The sequence below is a fragment of the Hermetia illucens genome, chromosome 5 (assembly GCF_905115235.1).
Source record: "Hermetia illucens chromosome 5, iHerIll2.2.curated.20191125, whole genome shotgun sequence".
NCBI classification, from domain to species: domain Eukaryota; kingdom Metazoa; phylum Arthropoda; class Insecta; order Diptera; family Stratiomyidae; genus Hermetia; species Hermetia illucens.
The window spans coordinates 56,802,569-56,820,482 of NC_051853.1; the positions used below are offsets into that span (position 1 = coordinate 56,802,569).

Sequence of the window (17,914 nt, forward strand, 5' to 3'; positions counted from 1 at the left end):
GGCACTAAGTGTTGTCGTAGAATATACCAGATAAGTTCGTGTGGTACAGGGTCAAAGGCTTTCTCTAAATCCAGAAATGCAACGTAAAGAGGGCGATGTTTTTCGCGGTGTTTCTCCATGAGTAATCGCGCAGCCTGCATTGCGTCCGTAGTTCTGCAGTTCTTGACAAATCTGGCTTGATGCATGGTTATTTCAACGATTTCGCGAATACGGTTGTCAAGAATTCTTGATCTTGATGATGATGATATGTGAAAGCAACCGGATCGGACGGTAATTTGAATATTCTGCTGGACTACTCTTTTTGCATATTGGAACTGTAGTACTTTCTTGCCATTCAGATAGTGTTCTACCTTCCTGAATAACCCGATTAAAGAATTCACTGAGCAACCGTGTTTGGTCCCAGTTCTTCGCTTTCCAGAGTTCAGATGCGATGACATCAGGTCCTGTGGCTCTCCCGATTTTTTTATTGCCTCCTCGACTTCAGTTGTCCTGATAGGTGGAACTGCTCCTAATGTCGGTAATAATCATTTGAACATGGTGATTCTAAGCCAAGTATCTCGGCTGATGTACCGCTTACCGCTTGGTGTGCGTTCCTCACGCTGTTTTATCGCGGGCTTAATTTGTAGCACGGCAAACAACGGCCGATGTTGAGGTGTGATGGTCTCATAGAGAACGGCTATAGTCGATTTGTGTTTTACTATTCTCACTATGAAATGTAGGAAGGTGAGACAATCGTTTGATGAACCATGTATTCACAAGTACAAGGTCATGGGAGTAAGCAAAATCGATTATATGCTCCCCATCCTCATTGCCAAGTAGCACCCCAGATAATGCTTCCGAACGAGTAAAGGTCCATCGGCTTTGTGACATAGTGTTACTGCTTTGAACTGACGGTGAAAACGCTCGACAATATGGTCAGGTTGCTGAGTTTTTGAAACAACCTCGATTGATTGATTTGACGTGATCTTAAGTGATTTGCCAAACCTGGAGATCCATACGTCAAGGAAAGTTCTGACAACTGTGATGACTTCTTGTTCGGCATTGATGCTACTTCCTTCCTTCCAAAGTGAGAAATGGCCTACAATAGACAGCCATTAGTGTTACCGCTCACGATAATCTATATCGACTTAGAGAGAATGGTACGGTACGGGCGCAAAAACGTGAGATATAACAATGCCCGGAATATCTAGAGGAGAAATTTGCACAGCCTCGACTGTTGGAGCGGTGGTATCGGCTTGCGGTAGGCGGAAATTGGCTCCTTGTAGACAAAAAAAGCGCCCCACCCAGTCGCACATTGGCTGAGTTTGAAGACTTGTTGGAAAACCACGTTCACGACGAAAGAGGAAGAAGACCGAAGATGATTGCCGGCGATTTTAATATGGCCCTGGAATTGTGAAGCAGAGAGAATAACGCAAGGGGCGGAAGTTTACTAGAGACTTTTGCCAGTTAAACATTTTTCTGGGTAATGAAGGTAAAGTAAATACCTTGCTGAAAGGAGGGACTACTTCAATCGTAGACCTGACCTTTGTTAGTTTTGCAATGACTTGGCATATATGTCCTAGCACGTTAGCGAGGACTACACCCAGAGCAAGCGATCTCCCGACAATTACCTTCGATTTAACATATTCAGAGCTGAGATGGATATCAGGCCGCAAAGGCACTGGATGAGCAGACCTTCATGGAAGTGTAGCTAAACCAACCCATTATGGCTGTCGGCCACACGGAAAAAGCTTTTCATGTCACACAATGCATCTCCAAGGCATGTGAAACGTCCATGCCTGGGAGATATACATTCCCCTTAGCAGACCCTACTACTGGTGGAATAGTCAACTGGCCGGTTTTTGATCATCCTGCCACCAAGCCAGAAGAGCGGCCCAGAGATTGGTAGGTAGAATCGATCAGGTGCAAAAAGAGCATGCATACAAGGAAGTCCACAAAAATCTCAAGTTTACCATAAAACGAAGCAAAAGGGAATATTTTAAGGAGTTCTGCTCTGAGGCGGATGTAAACCTGTGGCGGAGCGACTATAGGTTTGTGAAGGAATGATTTAGAAGCCCGTCATCACCGCAGTTTGCGTATCCTACTCTCTTGTTGAAAACTATCCTGAGTTCTTCCCCCAGCGAAAAAGCACTTTCGATTTGGCGTCAATTGCGGCATTAACTTCAGGCTAGTTGTTAGAAATCTGCAGCTGAATAGGTGACAACAAAGCTACGGATCTAGATGGAAATCTGAATAGGCCCGTGAAATCTAGACCGGACCGGAGGCTGACCAATCTTCAGGTGAGTCATCGTTCTATAGTTCCATAAGTCTTCTAGACGCTATGGGAAATGCTGGAGCGGGTAATCTATAACAGATTGCTCTCTGCCGTCAAAGAATTAGCCGAAAATACAATTCATGCAGAGGGTAGTACCAACAAATAGTGCGTGGTTTTAACCCTGAATGTAAAGAATGCATTCAATTTGACCAATTTAGACCGTATCCAGAAGCCCCTGGCGACGATTGCTGTTTTCACCTATTTCGCTGCCATTGTGGACAGTTTCTTGCGAATGGACGCTCCAGTATAACGCCGATGATGGATCTCAGGACTACGTTGTCCCTGCGGGTGTCCCACAGGGCTCCAAACTGGGCCCACTACTGTTGAACATCATATGCAATGATGTTCCGGTTCCGGAGGAAGCTGGGTGGGTGGTGAGATACACCAATGACTTTCCACTGATTGTGGTTGCAAACCATCTCGAAAATGCTTAATTGAACTCAAGTGAAACAATCATTGCTGGTGTGGAGGATTGGCTAAGGCTGGGCAGCACTCGCGGAGAAAAAGACGGAAGCGGTCCTCTTCACCGCGTCAGAAGAGAAATTTCGCGCACATTAGAATTGGGAATCATATCATCATCTGCAAGCAAATACGCGGTACTGATGATTGATGGAAAGCATTCACCACAAATAGAGCTCTAGCAAGAATGGCGAATGTAGGTGGGCCGCGGCATACTAGCAGGCTGCTAATCACTAGGGTGGTGAGTTCCATTTTACTGTATGCAGTCCCACATTTAAGAACAGCACTGTATGTTTTAGGCAATTCAATAAACTGGGTGCGGTCTACAGAAGAACAGCCTTAAGGGTGTGTTCTACTGTCAGGACTGTCTCAGATGATGCGGCGTCATCTCAGGAGTGATGCTGATTCGCATCTTGCGATGTCCATCTGCACTCTCTCGCAGGTGAAAAAAGGGTAATTTTGGTAAAAATCGTACACTGTGGCCAGAGTCTTTTGAAGATTTCCACTTCCTTAAAAAAATAAAGACGGACAAACAGACGCATATACATGGAGTCTAATGAGGTTTTTTTTCACACGGAAATCTTAAAAAGTTTACTTCTTCTTGAATCTTGAAATTTCTTCACAACGCATAAAATCTAGGATGCATACGTAAGATTCATAGCTGGAGATCATAATATTTCGGCTAGAGTTCTTCAATGTACCTCATATATACTTCGAATCTACCAACTGAATTTAATCGTTGTCAGGAAAACCCGAATGCAAGCGCTTTTTATATGTAGTCCTCAGAAAAAAGATAGAGGGAGAGGACCAGTGAGAAAGATCTCATTTCAGGTAGCAAAAAATAAAGGACGATAAGCTGTCTTCGTTAATGCTTTAGCCAAGCATCTACTTTAACAGCCTAGTATAGACCGATTGAAAAAATGGATCTTTCTGAAAATTTAGATGAAACGTTTTGTAGACACGCCATAATTTTACTTTGTAAACAATTGATTAAACTTATTAGCAAAATTTAAAAACTTATTATGAGTTGCTTATTCAGGAAGATACAATAAAAAAATCCATTATTGAGAAAATCTTCCAAAAAATTCACCACAATGAATATTCTTTTAGTTTCTGACTTCCGATAATAAAAGCTTAAAGTCTATTTTAAAAAGAAAAAACTGTATTTAAATAAAATTATTAAATTGTAATTTTCTTTTTTTTTTTAATTTATTTTCCACCTCAGTAATATTCTGTAGAATATTTCTACTTAATACAAGGTTAAGCAAACTTAATTTTTTAGCCGCAGTTTACCAAGTCCTTATAAATCAGTGTATTTTGCGAAACAAGGTTTCGACATAGGTTTGAAATCAAAGACTCGGCTGACGAAAATGCTTCAAAAAAACCTTAATGTTCGTAGGCAATCTAGCATAATTAAATATGTTGCGGATCCGTAGTCAACAGTAAACAGGCCTTTCTCGAATTCCATATAAAAGACCATACCATCCGGTTCACCATCATCAGTTACCTACTACCTTTTCACCTTCGAAGACATCTTAAGTCACAGTCACAATGTTCAAACTTGTAAGTTACCCATCTCATCAGCTAAACTGGATCATTTTATCACGCCAATGCAAATTCCACTAATGTTTCTGTTTTATTTCATTATGCAGGCCGCTTTTGCTGCTGTAGCCATTGCGTTGGCTGTTGCCCAACCACCACAACAACGCCTCAGTCCAGAGGGTGCCGCTGAAATCAAAATTTATTCCAGCGATCTGAACCCCGATGGATCATATCAATATTCATATGACACAACCAATGGAATAGCCGCTCAAGAGCAAGGGGTAGGCGCTGTTCGGGCTCAGGGAGGTTTCTCATACACTTCACCTGAAGGAATCCCAATCCAAGTTGCTTACACTGCTGACGAAAATGGATTCCAGCCACAAGGCAATCACTTGCCTCAAATTCCAGAAGCTATCCTTAGAGCTTTGCAATGGAATGCCGCCCACCCAGAACAAGATGACCCACAATACGAGATCAACTCAAGACGTCTTTAATTTGTTGGTTGGATTTGATAGTTGTGTATATACTTAAATATATTTATTAATTTTTGTTGATATCTGATTTTCATTTTCAAATTGAAATCATCGATCATCTTCCCACTGTCTTTAATCTTAGATAGTGTGGACATCTCATAGCATAGACTGAAGAATTTATTGTGGAAGCTCAGGAGGCATCATATAAAGCAGTAAATATTATATTAACTGCTATCGATTTCCAAACCCAACTATTTATTATGATTGACTTTATCTTAATTTGTTATCTAAAAACTGGGGGCTATAACCTTGTCTCAAAAAGAACGAAAGTTCCAACATCGTAAGTGGGAAAAGGGAAAAGAAAAGTTGTGGTGATTTATGCAAACTTATTCAGAGCCATTTTGTACGACGAATTTAATTGAAATTGTCAGCGATTGGCAGAAAAATATTTAATAAGTAACAATTAAAAAGTAATGAAACTAGAAGCGTCCAACTGAACGAGTAAAGGGTCAAATTTGTTTGAAGGTCTTCCTCATATCCCAAAATATCTCGATCAAGGAAAGTCAATAAACTTTAGTTAATGATGTCCGTTTGATCTGAAGTTTAAAACATTTCCTGATTATCATAAAAGGCCATTAAAAGGAATGGAGTTTTGCGAGTTGGTACTTGTAAACTGAGCGCTAGAGCCTTTCGCTACCGAAACGAATCCCGCTTGGTCGAAAAAGGGACTGTGTGGGTATTCTGTACCCCACAATAGAGTGAAGAGGAGACATATAGGGAAAGTAGTTCACAATCAACAAGAAGGTGGCTTTCTATAAACAACGAAATACGAGATAGGACAAACTTCCTAAAGGTATCGTGATGTTGATAGGTGAGGTGTCTGTGCTCTGAAGAAACTTTGCTCAGGCATGTCATAGAGAGGCATGGTCTTAATGGCATAGAGAGGCATGGTCTTAATGGCCGTAACAATCACGGAGAAAGATTTGTACATTTCTGCAAACAAAGTGAGTTTTATAAATCGCACCAGTTATGTATGACTCTTATCCACTAAAACCACCACCTTTCCCTTCTACTTTCCCCGTGGGACCACCTTATACGTCGCTGAGCTTGAGCGGAATTTATCATGGACGTGTGTTCACATTCCTCACTCGTTCCTTTTTCCGGCTATTTTTACCCTGGCTAAGCTTCTTATGTAAAGCTGCTATAACCTTTCTGACTGCCATATCCTCTTCGATTTCAACATATGCCCCATCATTTTTTCCGGTGTAAAATGCTCCATAGTTGTAGCTTCTAATGGGGCCCTTTGAACCATAGATCTCAGGTATTGAAATAAAGTGTGTTCTGCGTCACCTGCAGTGTTTGGGGACCTTGGACACTATGGCGATCCGGCATGCGGAAATCGATAGAGATAAGCTCGATAATCTCCATATCCACTTAAAACTTGTGTTATGTCGAAACCTTATTCGCCGTAAAGAAGCTCGATCCATTTCCGAATATCCCCCCTCTGTGGGTCCAGGGGCCTTTCTCTGATCGGTTCCACCTCTCCTACCACCTGGCGATAGTCTCACCCCATGCCAACTGCCGCCCATATGTAGATATGAGATAAGCTCGATCATTAAGTCGTTGTCCTCCTCACACTAGAATATAAGTTGCCATCACCAACGCTATGACGTAGGCCACTTCACTGAATAGTGTTCAATAGGCGCAACACATTTGGAGAGCAGTTAAGCGACATGCAGTTCCAATTTCTCTTCTATTTACTTTTTCTAGTTCTCAGAGGGACTACCTTCCTTTTCGGCAATGGGAAATAGTCTAATGATCTAATTAGTAGACTATTCGCTCAAATAGTTTACTAGTTTCATTTAGATGTCATATCGGTCTGTAGTATGATGATTCAGCCATGTTGTCTAGCTTGGGAATAAGAATTAGCCAGTGGTCTTTTAAAAAATGCAGTATATATCTGGGCAAATATATTTGGCGTTGCCTTAAGAGTTTTATTGGGGATATTATCCCAACCAAGAGCTGTTTTCTTTGCAGATATTCCTCGCTTACCATTGCGATTTCGACGGGATCTATTTAGCGGTACTCATGTTTTTAGAGAAAAAGTTCGACACTATCTCGCATAGCAAGCTAAAATAAGTAGTCGGTGGAAAGCGTTTACCTTTGATTTTAGCCATCACCGTTTGTTGGCGCTAACCTAGTGGTCTCAATCAGTTTCCTCACACAGACGCTTGAAATTTTTTTTTTTCTTGAGGCAAGTCTTGGAGCATTCCTGGATTTCTGGGTTCCACCAGAAGTTCCATACTTGTTTCTATGGACCAGTAAGCCTTGGCATGGAGGCGTCAAGTTTACGTCAATCTGGGAAGCCTTACCATTTGAGATCCCTTCTAGTGTTGCGGTTTGCAGTAGATCCTCCTCTCCATGTCAAACCTGTTGACAGCCCATTTTACAGCTGTCTTCCGAGCCCATTATAATTTGTAAATTTTTTGACTTAAAAAATTATGGCCTGAAGGTCGCTGTATGTATGGTAAGTTTCGCTTACATGCCACTAGAAATCCTTAACTAAAGTATCACTAACCAGTGCGACATATATCGCCGATTCCCTTTTTCCAAAATGCATGAAGTGTTTTCAGTGTTTGCCTGTGGGATGTACTTTTCTCAGAAACAGTTACACCTATTGGCATTAAATTTAGTAGAAAATTTGCATCTGTTCACCTCCACGCATGCTGCGAAATGCATTGCTGTACGTTGAACTTAGGGGTTAGGGGTTCCAAAACACCAAAAAGAGTGCACATTTTTTTTTCATCAAATATAGCCTGTGGGGTATCTAATGAAACGTCTCGATTAAGAATTTACGAAGTGGGCATTAGTTTTGATATTGATTGCAGACGAGAGGGGATAATTAGAGGACCGGTTCTCTAAAGCCACCCAACCGGAAAATCTGAAAAAAATTGTGATGGTCCGTGCATATAGTATATGGACCCCGAAATACTCTCTATTACGACATCTGCTCAAATAATGTTAATAATATTGTATTATTATATTTTGAAAATTTACTGCGAATTCCGCTTAATTTCATCATAGGTCCGCAAAATTGCAGCAATACAGATATAGATTAATATGAAGCGGTATACTGGAAAGGAGCTGGGCGGTGATTTGAAGGCCCCGCGGCTATATTCAGATCAGGTCTTTGATCAAATTAAATGCACAACCGTTCACGGTGATCCAGTCCCGCTTGTGAACGAGATAAAGTTTTGAGAAAAAGAACACTCGCATGCACTAGGGGCTACCTATCATTGAATGGAACGATCGTACACGTTCATACTTGAAGGGACCAGCTTCCGATTCCCACTTGTATGTGGGTCAACTACGCCCACATACCATCGTTAACGGTTTCTGGAGATGCATCTCTACCATCCTCCTCCCCGATTTTCTGAGAACCTACCTACGGTAACCTACACGTCGCTCATCCTGGAATAGAGGGTTTCAATTATGTTGTCATATGGTAGTGGAAAAACCTCTTCGTGAAATATAATAATTGAGATATTCCTTAATCTGGACCGGAATCCGGTAGTCAAGATTCTGTCAACAACCAGGTTTCTGATGATGAGAGCGTGCTTTATGGTAGCCATCACCGTCCAGATTCGCGTCCATTAGCACTAGATTTTTCAGAATAAAAAAGTGAAGAGCTATGAAAGGGAAATAAGTACTCCTCAGAGTGATATTTTACTTGTACTTAACATCGGGATTGTCGTTTAGATTGGGAAAGCGAGTATTCTGGGGACCTTTGGTATATTGTCAAGGAGCATATTATGCAAATTCAACAAATTAATCATAAATCTTTTTTAATAGTCAGGTGCTAGTCCCTATTCGAGGTGTTGTTGACGTTTCGTAGCAATATAGTACTTTATTCAAGACAGTGAAGGTACACTGTTGCATTGCGTTGTCCCGATAGCTGAGTGGTTAGAGCACAAGGCTATCGTACGGAAGGTCGTAGTTCAAGTCTCGCTAGTGACAGTGGAATTTGTATCGTTATTTGACTTCGGATACCAGTCGACCCAGTTTTGAAGGAGTACCTGAGTCAAATCCGTGATTGCTACCTTGATTAACTCAGGCACTCACAGTTGAGTCGAGTGGTATCGTAACGACAGTTCGGATACCAGTCGTCTCGACTGTGAAATCGCTCTTCCACCAGATTTGAACCAAGACCTTCTGTAACGACAGCCTACCGCTCTAGCCAGTGAGCTCTCCGGATTTAGTCATAAAGAGGAGAAGTAAAGTGAAAAGCCATCTGTTTACACTAGTCAAGTCTGTTGACAAGATATCGGGGTTGTTTTTATACCCCTAAAGACTGCGTGGGATCGTATCTGCCAGTATTATATCATATAAACGCAGTGAACTCCTATTGGCGAGTGAAGTAAAAGGGTATTTCAACAAGTGCTTCGGATATCATGTTTACGTAGTTAAACAAATACAAGATCTGCAGGTTGACTTCATACTAAATGAGAACCCTCATATTTCTCTTATATTTGGACGGGTAATAAGAGATCCATTTCTAAAATGGTCCTATTACTATTCCTATTATTGCATTCTGTTCAATAATCTATTGAATAATTCTTTATTTTCAGAACAGTGCAAAAAACCCGGGTGTTGCCAATTTTGATAGAAGTTAGGAAATCGAAAGCTGGACACTAGAGGTATGAACGGTTTTGTATATTATTTGAATGGGCATTTGCCCCAGTTGTACCTAATTCGAAATATTTACGTATTTACTTTGTCAGACCATTTTGGTATGATACTGACATTGAAACTCGAAGAAAGACAGAGATTTATAAAAAAGGGGCAACTTTGACCTATTATAACTCTATTAGTGATAGTGCGATTTCCACCAAATTTGGACATACCGTGCTCTATACTTTTTTATTTCATTTGATTGTTCTGGGATAAACGTACGAGGGTTTCGAGGTCCCATTCCCCATTTCTGAGATATAAGGTGTTGCAGACAGATAGACAGGCACGAAAGACATCGATTTGTAAATCGATTTTAATAAGGTTTTATTTTACACAAAACCTTAAAAAGAGATGGACTCACTCATTTCTAACAGCTACAGCGGAATTAGTTTGCTATCTAATAGCAGCAAAGTTTGGGCCTTTAATATTTAAAGCATTGAAGGGGCAAGAGCAGGAGGAAGGAGGAAGAAGGAATTGAGATTTCTCTCCAAACATATGCCAATATCATAAGGAATTCATGTCTTTTGCAAGAAAGTTAAGATCCATGAACGAGTGAAAGTAAGAAACTATTACATTAACGCTACACTATTACTATAACTATACATTGACATTGATAACTATTACATTGACGCCGATGTTATCACTTTTTTTCGCACATTCAAACAACAATTCCTAAATATACTGCTGATCGTGAGTGATCGATCTGATTAGATGTATGCTACCGATCGGTTCAAACCAAATTGGTCTTTTGGCAGACTCTATAATTGACCAGTTTACCACTGATGACAAGGTGGTTGTAGTAATATCCATCTCTCGCCAACGTTATTATGGATTCAAAGACTGTGTTTTCCCATCCTTGCCATTCACCCCTCCCAATTTCACTTTTAGGAAACCTTTCCTCGATTGAGTTGAGGTTCTCATGCGTAGCGTCTTTCTTCTCTACATCCGAAGTCTTCGATGGGGAATAATACTAATGTATTGAGATGTTCGTTATCGTGGAGTAGAATCTCGCAGTTCATATTGTGGCTGATATCGGCTCCCAAAATAAAAGAGCACGCCCAACAGATGTGGTCAACAACAATCTGACACCAGATTCCTGCTTACTTCCGGCAGGCTTGCTACAATATAACATCACAGTCCCACAAGAGGATTAGGGTTACTCCCTGGAATCGCACCGTCTTATTTCGTGTACGCCCAGAATGCCCAGCCTGTAAGGTTGGAGGAAGCTAGTATGCTAAAGGCCTTCGATACCAGTGTCGGACAACGCGACATATGTGACCTGTGGCTTAAACTGGCAAATGATTACCTAATACATTGATGAGTCACTTACAACAGAGGGAGCAGGTATACGAGTTGTTAGTCGAAGAAAGCGAACTTCAAACCGATGGGTAACCACACGAGTATATTCTAGGCGGAAATATTGGCCATAGACAGGTGTGTTAACTTTAATTTCCAAGGCAACTACAGAGTAGATCTTTACCATCCACACTGACAATGGCTATTCAGGCACTCAGGTTTGACAAGGTGAATTCTAGGCTGGTATGAAAATCCCTTTATAAAATATACAATAAGAACTGTACGCTGCGGTATACAGTCCAGAATATTGGGTTAAAAGGCAATGTGGCAACGAATAAGCTGGTTAGGATAGGAACAGAGATGTCGCTTTATGAACCAGGACTTTTTGTAGAATCAGGAAGTTATTCGACGCCATGGTACTAAAAAAGGAAGAGGAACAGTTTGGGCGAATTTACCAGTTATAGAAAATACTAGGTTTCTCATGAAGAAATAAAAACCTAATCGCTTGCAGAATTATTCAAAACTCACCAAGTCTCGCAGATTTAATTACCGCCTGTAAAGGCTAAAGATATATGCGGCCGCTATCTGCAGATTCCGTGGAGAAAGTTATGAAACCTAGAAAGATTTTCAGGTTCAATGTATGGCACATGCGCAATGTGTTAATGTACTTCGGAGAATATTTAATACTACATGCTATTCTAAACCTTCTAGAAGTATCTCAAAATTCTTGTCAGTTATAGGATTCGTTGACCTTCTCTAGTTAACAGGCTTACTATAACCATTGAAGGGACACAGCAACTCTATTAGAATGGAGTAAAACTTCCTCCTAATTATTGGACAACCTACAAAATTACTTGAAAACTTGAGAAAATCGTTGATCCTTTTAATATGGTTTAAAATTTAGTCAGATAATATTAATAATTGAATAAACTTGACCGCAAAAAACTAAACTCAATACACACTTTTATTAAGATATTTTATTCGATCATAATTTAACCGACCATTTCAGGGGATTCAACTTCTCAGTTAGTTTGTTATGAATGAATTATCTGTGGGCGTTATGACTTCCAATAACTATTTATAAATGTCTGGTATAAATATTCAAATCAGTTTTCATTTTTTGATAGCATTTGACACCTTTGCCGGACTTGATGCAGTAACTTTATTGCACTTGCATCAGGTTGCATTCAAGCAGAAACCTATTCTTGGTATTACCTCATTCTTCTGGCGTGTTTCCCCATTGAATTACACATAACAAAAGACAGCATTCGAAACCGGTAAAATTATACTAAAGTGCATCACCATTCAATTTAAAACTATTAAATCATGATCTGTTGTAGATTTTGCTACGAGCAACCGGTTGCCTTGGGAAAAGAGGAAGAAAAACCAGAAAACAATCAAAATTCTATTCATTGTTATATTTATGTTGGCCATGTCAAGATATAGTAGCCATTTACCCTGGTATGTGCCCGGTTGGCCAGTTCATTTAGACCTCTTATGAAAAACGCCAACTTTTCAAATAATTCAAAGTCAATTTGCATGAATGAAACCGAAATGAACATTTTGGCGCTTCATAAATTTTGCAGCAAGCCTTCAACGCGACTAAATATTCTGTCCTAAAATTACGCCTTGTAATTGATGGTGATTGTTATTTCTATTGTATTCTATGAATGCGCTTTAATAGATTTGTCTTTTAATCTATGATTCATTTCCATTGTTGGTATAGACTTTGTCTAACGGATATTAACTCTAACTTTTTTTCTAGTGAAGTCTTTTTTGTGCGATCTTCCTAAGAAAAATCTTACAAGCAGGCGCTAAGTGTGTTTCTAATCAAAAGCTCTAAATGCATTATAAATGAAAAGTATTTTTATCATACATATTATGTACACATGTAGATCACAAATATTTAGTGATTAAATTGATTTAGTTACTGATGGGTTCAATATTTTCAGTTGATTAGTTTCTACTCATTGAAGAGGTTTGTGGTGTTTAAACCGAACACGTCACTCCTTGGAACACCCATAATAAAATAGCAGAAGGATGCTCCCATGGAAGAACGGCGAGCGTCAACAGCGGTAGTGACACCAATCGCATCCAAGCGTAAAAGTCCAGAGGATTGAGAGGGGAATCTGTTCTGGAGAAGCTCAATGATTATGAAATATCCGCCAATATCCAAGACAGTAAGTGACCTGCGCGAAAGGAGCTCCGTAAACGTCCCGAAATCTGCGGGAACAAGACGCCACCCAGGAGAAAAAGGCGGTCCGGCCTGGAAAAGACACCCTTCATTTTGCTTGCGTGAGAGCCATCAGGGTTCTATACAGCAAATAGCAGGAGAATACCAAAGAATTAAAGAGACGCCTTAAAATTACTTTTTCGGCGAAAACCCAGTAAATTCCCATGTCCAATCCTATACTCGTGCATGGACAGAGAAACTAGAAAAGAGAGATGAACACCCACGAAAGCAGCAGGTTCCCAAAGAGCAACAAGGCGAGCCGCCCACTTAGAGGGAGTCGTCCAAAACTTCTAGTGCTTAAGATACTCGGAAGCCATTGTCTAGCCAAAAAGTACGTGACTGTTGGACTAAGGTTGAGCTAAAAACGCCTGAAAAGGAGAAAGAGAGGATGAGGGTAGTAGGTCCTATGCAGACATACTAAGAAAGATAAAAGCTGACCCTGATCTCAATGACTTAGAGGAAATGTAAGCAAAAGGGTGATCTCATGTTGAAATTGTACAGGTTCGAAGAGACCAAAACCGAAGGCTTAGTGCACAAAAGCATCAGATCGTTATAAAATGCAAGCACCTAGACGAGGTCACTTCTAAGGCAGAAATCTGCAGCAGTTCAAGTTACAGTAAGGCGTATGGAGGCGCATCGATGGCGACCATCTGGTTACCTACAAACTGTAGGATACAGGAGGGTCCATATTGGATGGGTAGTTTGTTACCTTAGAGGGCAAATCTCTTTGAAGACAGTGAAAGTGTTTCTTACACGAACGTCTGGCGAGGGCATGCACAAGCGCGGTTGATCCCTCTCAGCAGACGATGTGAGGGAAAGTATCCTAGTATTCTGAGTTCAAAAAGTTCCTAAATAAGTTGACCCAAATCAACCTGAATTAATATAGTGTCGCTCAAGACCCGCTCTCACAGACCACCTACGAATCGAAGGTGCAAGTGGCTATAATAAGCAAGGCGATTCGGGTGTGAATCTGGCTTAATTCTAGACTAGACCAATACAATATACCAGGCACACCCTGAGCTTGATATATTAAGGAGTGCATCGTGAAATCATGCGACTCATCGATGCCGAAACTTTATGTTTTCTCCAGTAAAAGGACCAACTGTCCTTGAAACAGCAAACTGTCTGATCTTCGGTCGGCGTGTCATCGGGATAGACTAGCGGCCCAGAGAATAATGGCAAGGATCCACCAGGAGGTGAAGCAGCGCATCTACAAGGAAGCTTGAAGAAACCAGAAGCTAACTATACAACGAAAAAAGAGGGACTGCTTCAAACAATCATGCACCGAGGCGGACATAAACCCATGGTGAAGTGCCTACACGATTGTAATGGGGAGATTCAAAGGTCAGGCAGCTCCACAAATCACATGTCGCGATCTTCTACTAAAAATTGTTCAGGGTTTGTTTTGACGAGAGAACGTGTCTATTGTTCACTATATGGAAAGTGGTGCAGCGAAGAATCTATAGCAAATTGCTTCCGGCTGTAGAGAGTCTGGGAGGCTTATCAGATCGACAATTCGGTTTCTGTGTGGTCAGGTCATCAAACGCCATCAAACTGGCTACTGGCTTAGTTGAAAATGTGATGCACAGAAAGGGTGGCACTAGCAACTAAGCAAGTGCTGAGCAGTGATTACTCTTGATACAGAAAATGCATTCAACTCAACCTAATGGAACCATATAGAAGGTTTTTGGTAATCTGGGGTACCCAGGTACTTCACTGCACTGGTCGACAGCTATTTATGGGAGCTCTGGTACGACATAGACAATGGACTTAGGGAACGCATTGTTTCCTGCGTCCTCTGCGCAGGGACCACACACATCACGTATAAAGACATTCTAGTTGCTAGTGAAACCACAGTACTGGGTCACGCTGATGACATCGCGCCGAGAGTTGTTGTAACATATCTCGCTGGTGTAGGTCTTCATTAATCTGAAGCCAACACCATACTTGATGGAAAGGTGGGAACTGTAAACGCTCACGCACGCAGTGAGTTACATCCTTTTACGCCAAATTAAAGGCGGATGAGAGGTGGAGGGCGGTTCGTACATTTTTTCGCCAAATATAGTCGTGTAGGGTATCAAATGAATGATCTCGGTTGTGTGTGTGTGTGTGTGTGTGGTGGGGAGAAGCTACAGCTTCCGAGCACTCAGGCCGTGTTGGCCCATTGTACTCGCGTCCCCCGTCTAACGGAATATTCCGGATTCGTTAACGTATCGTAGGATTTCCGTTAGTGGATGTGATGCTACCCGTCGTAATTGGAGAACATCGGCACCAAAGATCTGATGCCTGATACGTCCATAGGCGGGGCATTCACATAGGAAATGCTCCGTGGATTCCGCTTCCTCATTACAGGAGGGACACGTATCATCTTCGGTAATTCCTATTCTGAACATATGCCCAGCTAGTGAATTATGGCCTGTCAGAATGCCCACAATACACCTGCAAGTCCTCCTGCTTCTCGACAGGATAAACTTTGCGGTACGTATGTTGGGTTCTGGCAGGAAAAGTTTGGTGTGTCGAGCAGCATTAAGGCTCTGCCACCTGTCATTATGGGAAACCTGTTCCCAGTTTTTGAAAACAGATTTAGCCAATGCTACTGATACCCCAATTGCTGGCTCCGGTCCCGGCATAGGGGAGATTGACCCCTCTTTCGCTAAAGCGTCCGAGATTTCATTTCCTTCTATGCCACAGTGACCAGGTACCCAGAGTAGTTCCACCGTATTGAATCTAGACATAGAATTCAAACGGTTTCTGCATTCCTGAACGATTTTCGAGGTGATCAAAGGACTGCTCAATGCCCTCAGTGCAGCTTGACTGTCACTGCAGATTGCGATGCGCCTGCCCTTCAACCGCTCGTCAATCACCCAATTTGCCACCCTTAGGATCGCATAAACTTCGGCTTGAAAAACCGTTGCATATTGTCCCAAAGGAAAAGCCCACTTCTCGTTTTTATTCGAGAGGTAGACTCCGGCTCCAGAACCCTCTTCTGTTTTTGAGCCATCCGTGTAGAAGACTTCCGTATATCCCTCCACGCATTCCTCTGGGTCTTCCCAGTCCTCTCTACGCTTCAGGGTAACTATATATCTTCTACCAAACAGATGTATGGGGACACGAGAATCGGAAGGCATTGTAAGAACTGGATTCAGTCCTCCCAGTAACTCTTCCAATGCTCTGTGCCCCCCACATCCGTTGTTTTCCCATAGATCTACTCGAATTAGCCTATGGGCTGCTCTCATTGCAGTGCTTTGAATAAATATATCCAGGGGCTGCAAATTGAGTAGTGCATTCAGAGCTGCGCCGGATGTCGTGCTCATGGCACCAGTGATACCCAGACAAACAGTTCTTTGCAGTGCGTCTAGTTTACGGTGAAAACCTTTTTGTCTCACTTTAACCCACCACACTACGGATGCATATACGAACATCGGCCTAATGATGGCAACGTATATCCACATTACCACATGAGGTCTGAGTCCCCATGTCGAGGCAAAGGTCCGTCTGCACAGCCCATAAGCTGTGAGAGCTCGTTTCATCTTTACCTCTACATGTTTGTTCCAAAGAAGTTTTTTATCTAGAGTAACCCCCAGGTATTTCACTTCTTCGGAGAGTTGAAGGGTAGTACCCCTCATCTCAGGGAGACAAAGTCCATCCAGTTTTCTCCTTTTTGTGAATAAAACCATTGTGGTTTTATTTGGATTAACGGACAAACCATGTCTAAGGCACCAGCTGTCTATCAAATCAACGGCACGCTGTATATTCCTACACACCGTTCCAAGATCCCGATCAACAGCAAGTACAGCCACGTCATCAGCATAAGCTTGAGCGTGTATTGGCAAATTTTGCAGTTCGCATAGCAGTGAGTCGATCAGCATACTCCACAGAAGCGGCGAAAGCACACCTCCTTGGGGGCAGCCCTTCGTTGCCTCCGTAGTCAGGTAGCGATCGACCCCTACCTCAGCGCACAGCAATCTTTGCGTTAGCATAGCATGGATCCACTTAATTAAAGCATCATCAACACCATGCGCTCTGGCGGCATCACAAAGTTTTTGAAAAGGCGCACAGTCAAAAGCCCCTTCAATGTCCACAAACACCCCCATCGCGTACTCACCATTCAAAGTTGCATCCTCTATCTTTGTGACCAAAGAATGAAGAGCAGACTCACAGGACTTTCCACGTTGGTAAGCATGTTGGTTTTCACTAAGTGGGTGTGACCTAAGTGCCTTTCCACGAATGTGACGCTCCACCAGTCTCTCCAAACCTTTCAGCAAGAATGAAGTCAAGCTGATCTGTCTGAAGTTCTTTGGATTAGAATAGTCATCTTTCCCAGGTTTCGGTATGAAAACTACCTTAACCTGTTGCCAAGAAGAAGGCACGTAGCCCAGAGCAAGACATCCTCGAAAAATATTTGTTAGAGGTCGCTCTAAATGCTCCATACCCTCCTTTAGCATTGCCGGATAGATGCCATCCATGCCAGGTGCTTTGAAATGTTCAAAGGACAGTATCGCAGCTCTCACCTTTTCAAGGGTAACAACCGCTTTCGCAGTGTTCCAGTTCCTCTTGCAACACTTGCGTGTTGAAGGGGTTGCAAGAACCGTCAACTCTCCCCCTACCACCTCTCTCACCCGTTCCCCCGGGTGGTGCACTTCCAGGAGGGTCTGTACTGAGTCCAGTCTGGAGTTCGTGAAAGTACCGTCGGGTTTTCTAAGAGAATCCAACTTGGCCGACTCATCCCTTTTGAGAACTCTGCACAGCCTTGAAGTCTCCCTTTCGCCTTCCAGTTCCTCACAGTACGCTCTAAAGGAGTCTCGTTTCGAGCACCTCACGAGCCTCTTATATTCACGTTGTGAGTTCCTGAAATTTAACCAGTCT

At 42.1% G+C, this 17,914-nt stretch overlaps 1 protein-coding gene across 1 annotated transcript; it reads left to right on the forward strand.

The window, feature by feature from the left end:
• The first annotated feature begins 4,179 nt into the window (after positions 1-4,179).
• On the forward strand, positions 4,180-4,869 carry LOC119657283 (endocuticle structural glycoprotein SgAbd-2-like). The gene is made up of 2 exons (XM_038064126.1): positions 4,180-4,336; positions 4,426-4,869. Exons 1-2 carry the CDS (start codon positions 4,325-4,327, stop codon positions 4,807-4,809), a joined length of 396 nt encoding a protein of 131 aa, XP_037920054.1. The 5' UTR covers positions 4,180-4,324; the 3' UTR covers positions 4,810-4,869.
• The last annotated feature ends 13,045 nt before the right edge of the window (positions 4,870-17,914 follow it).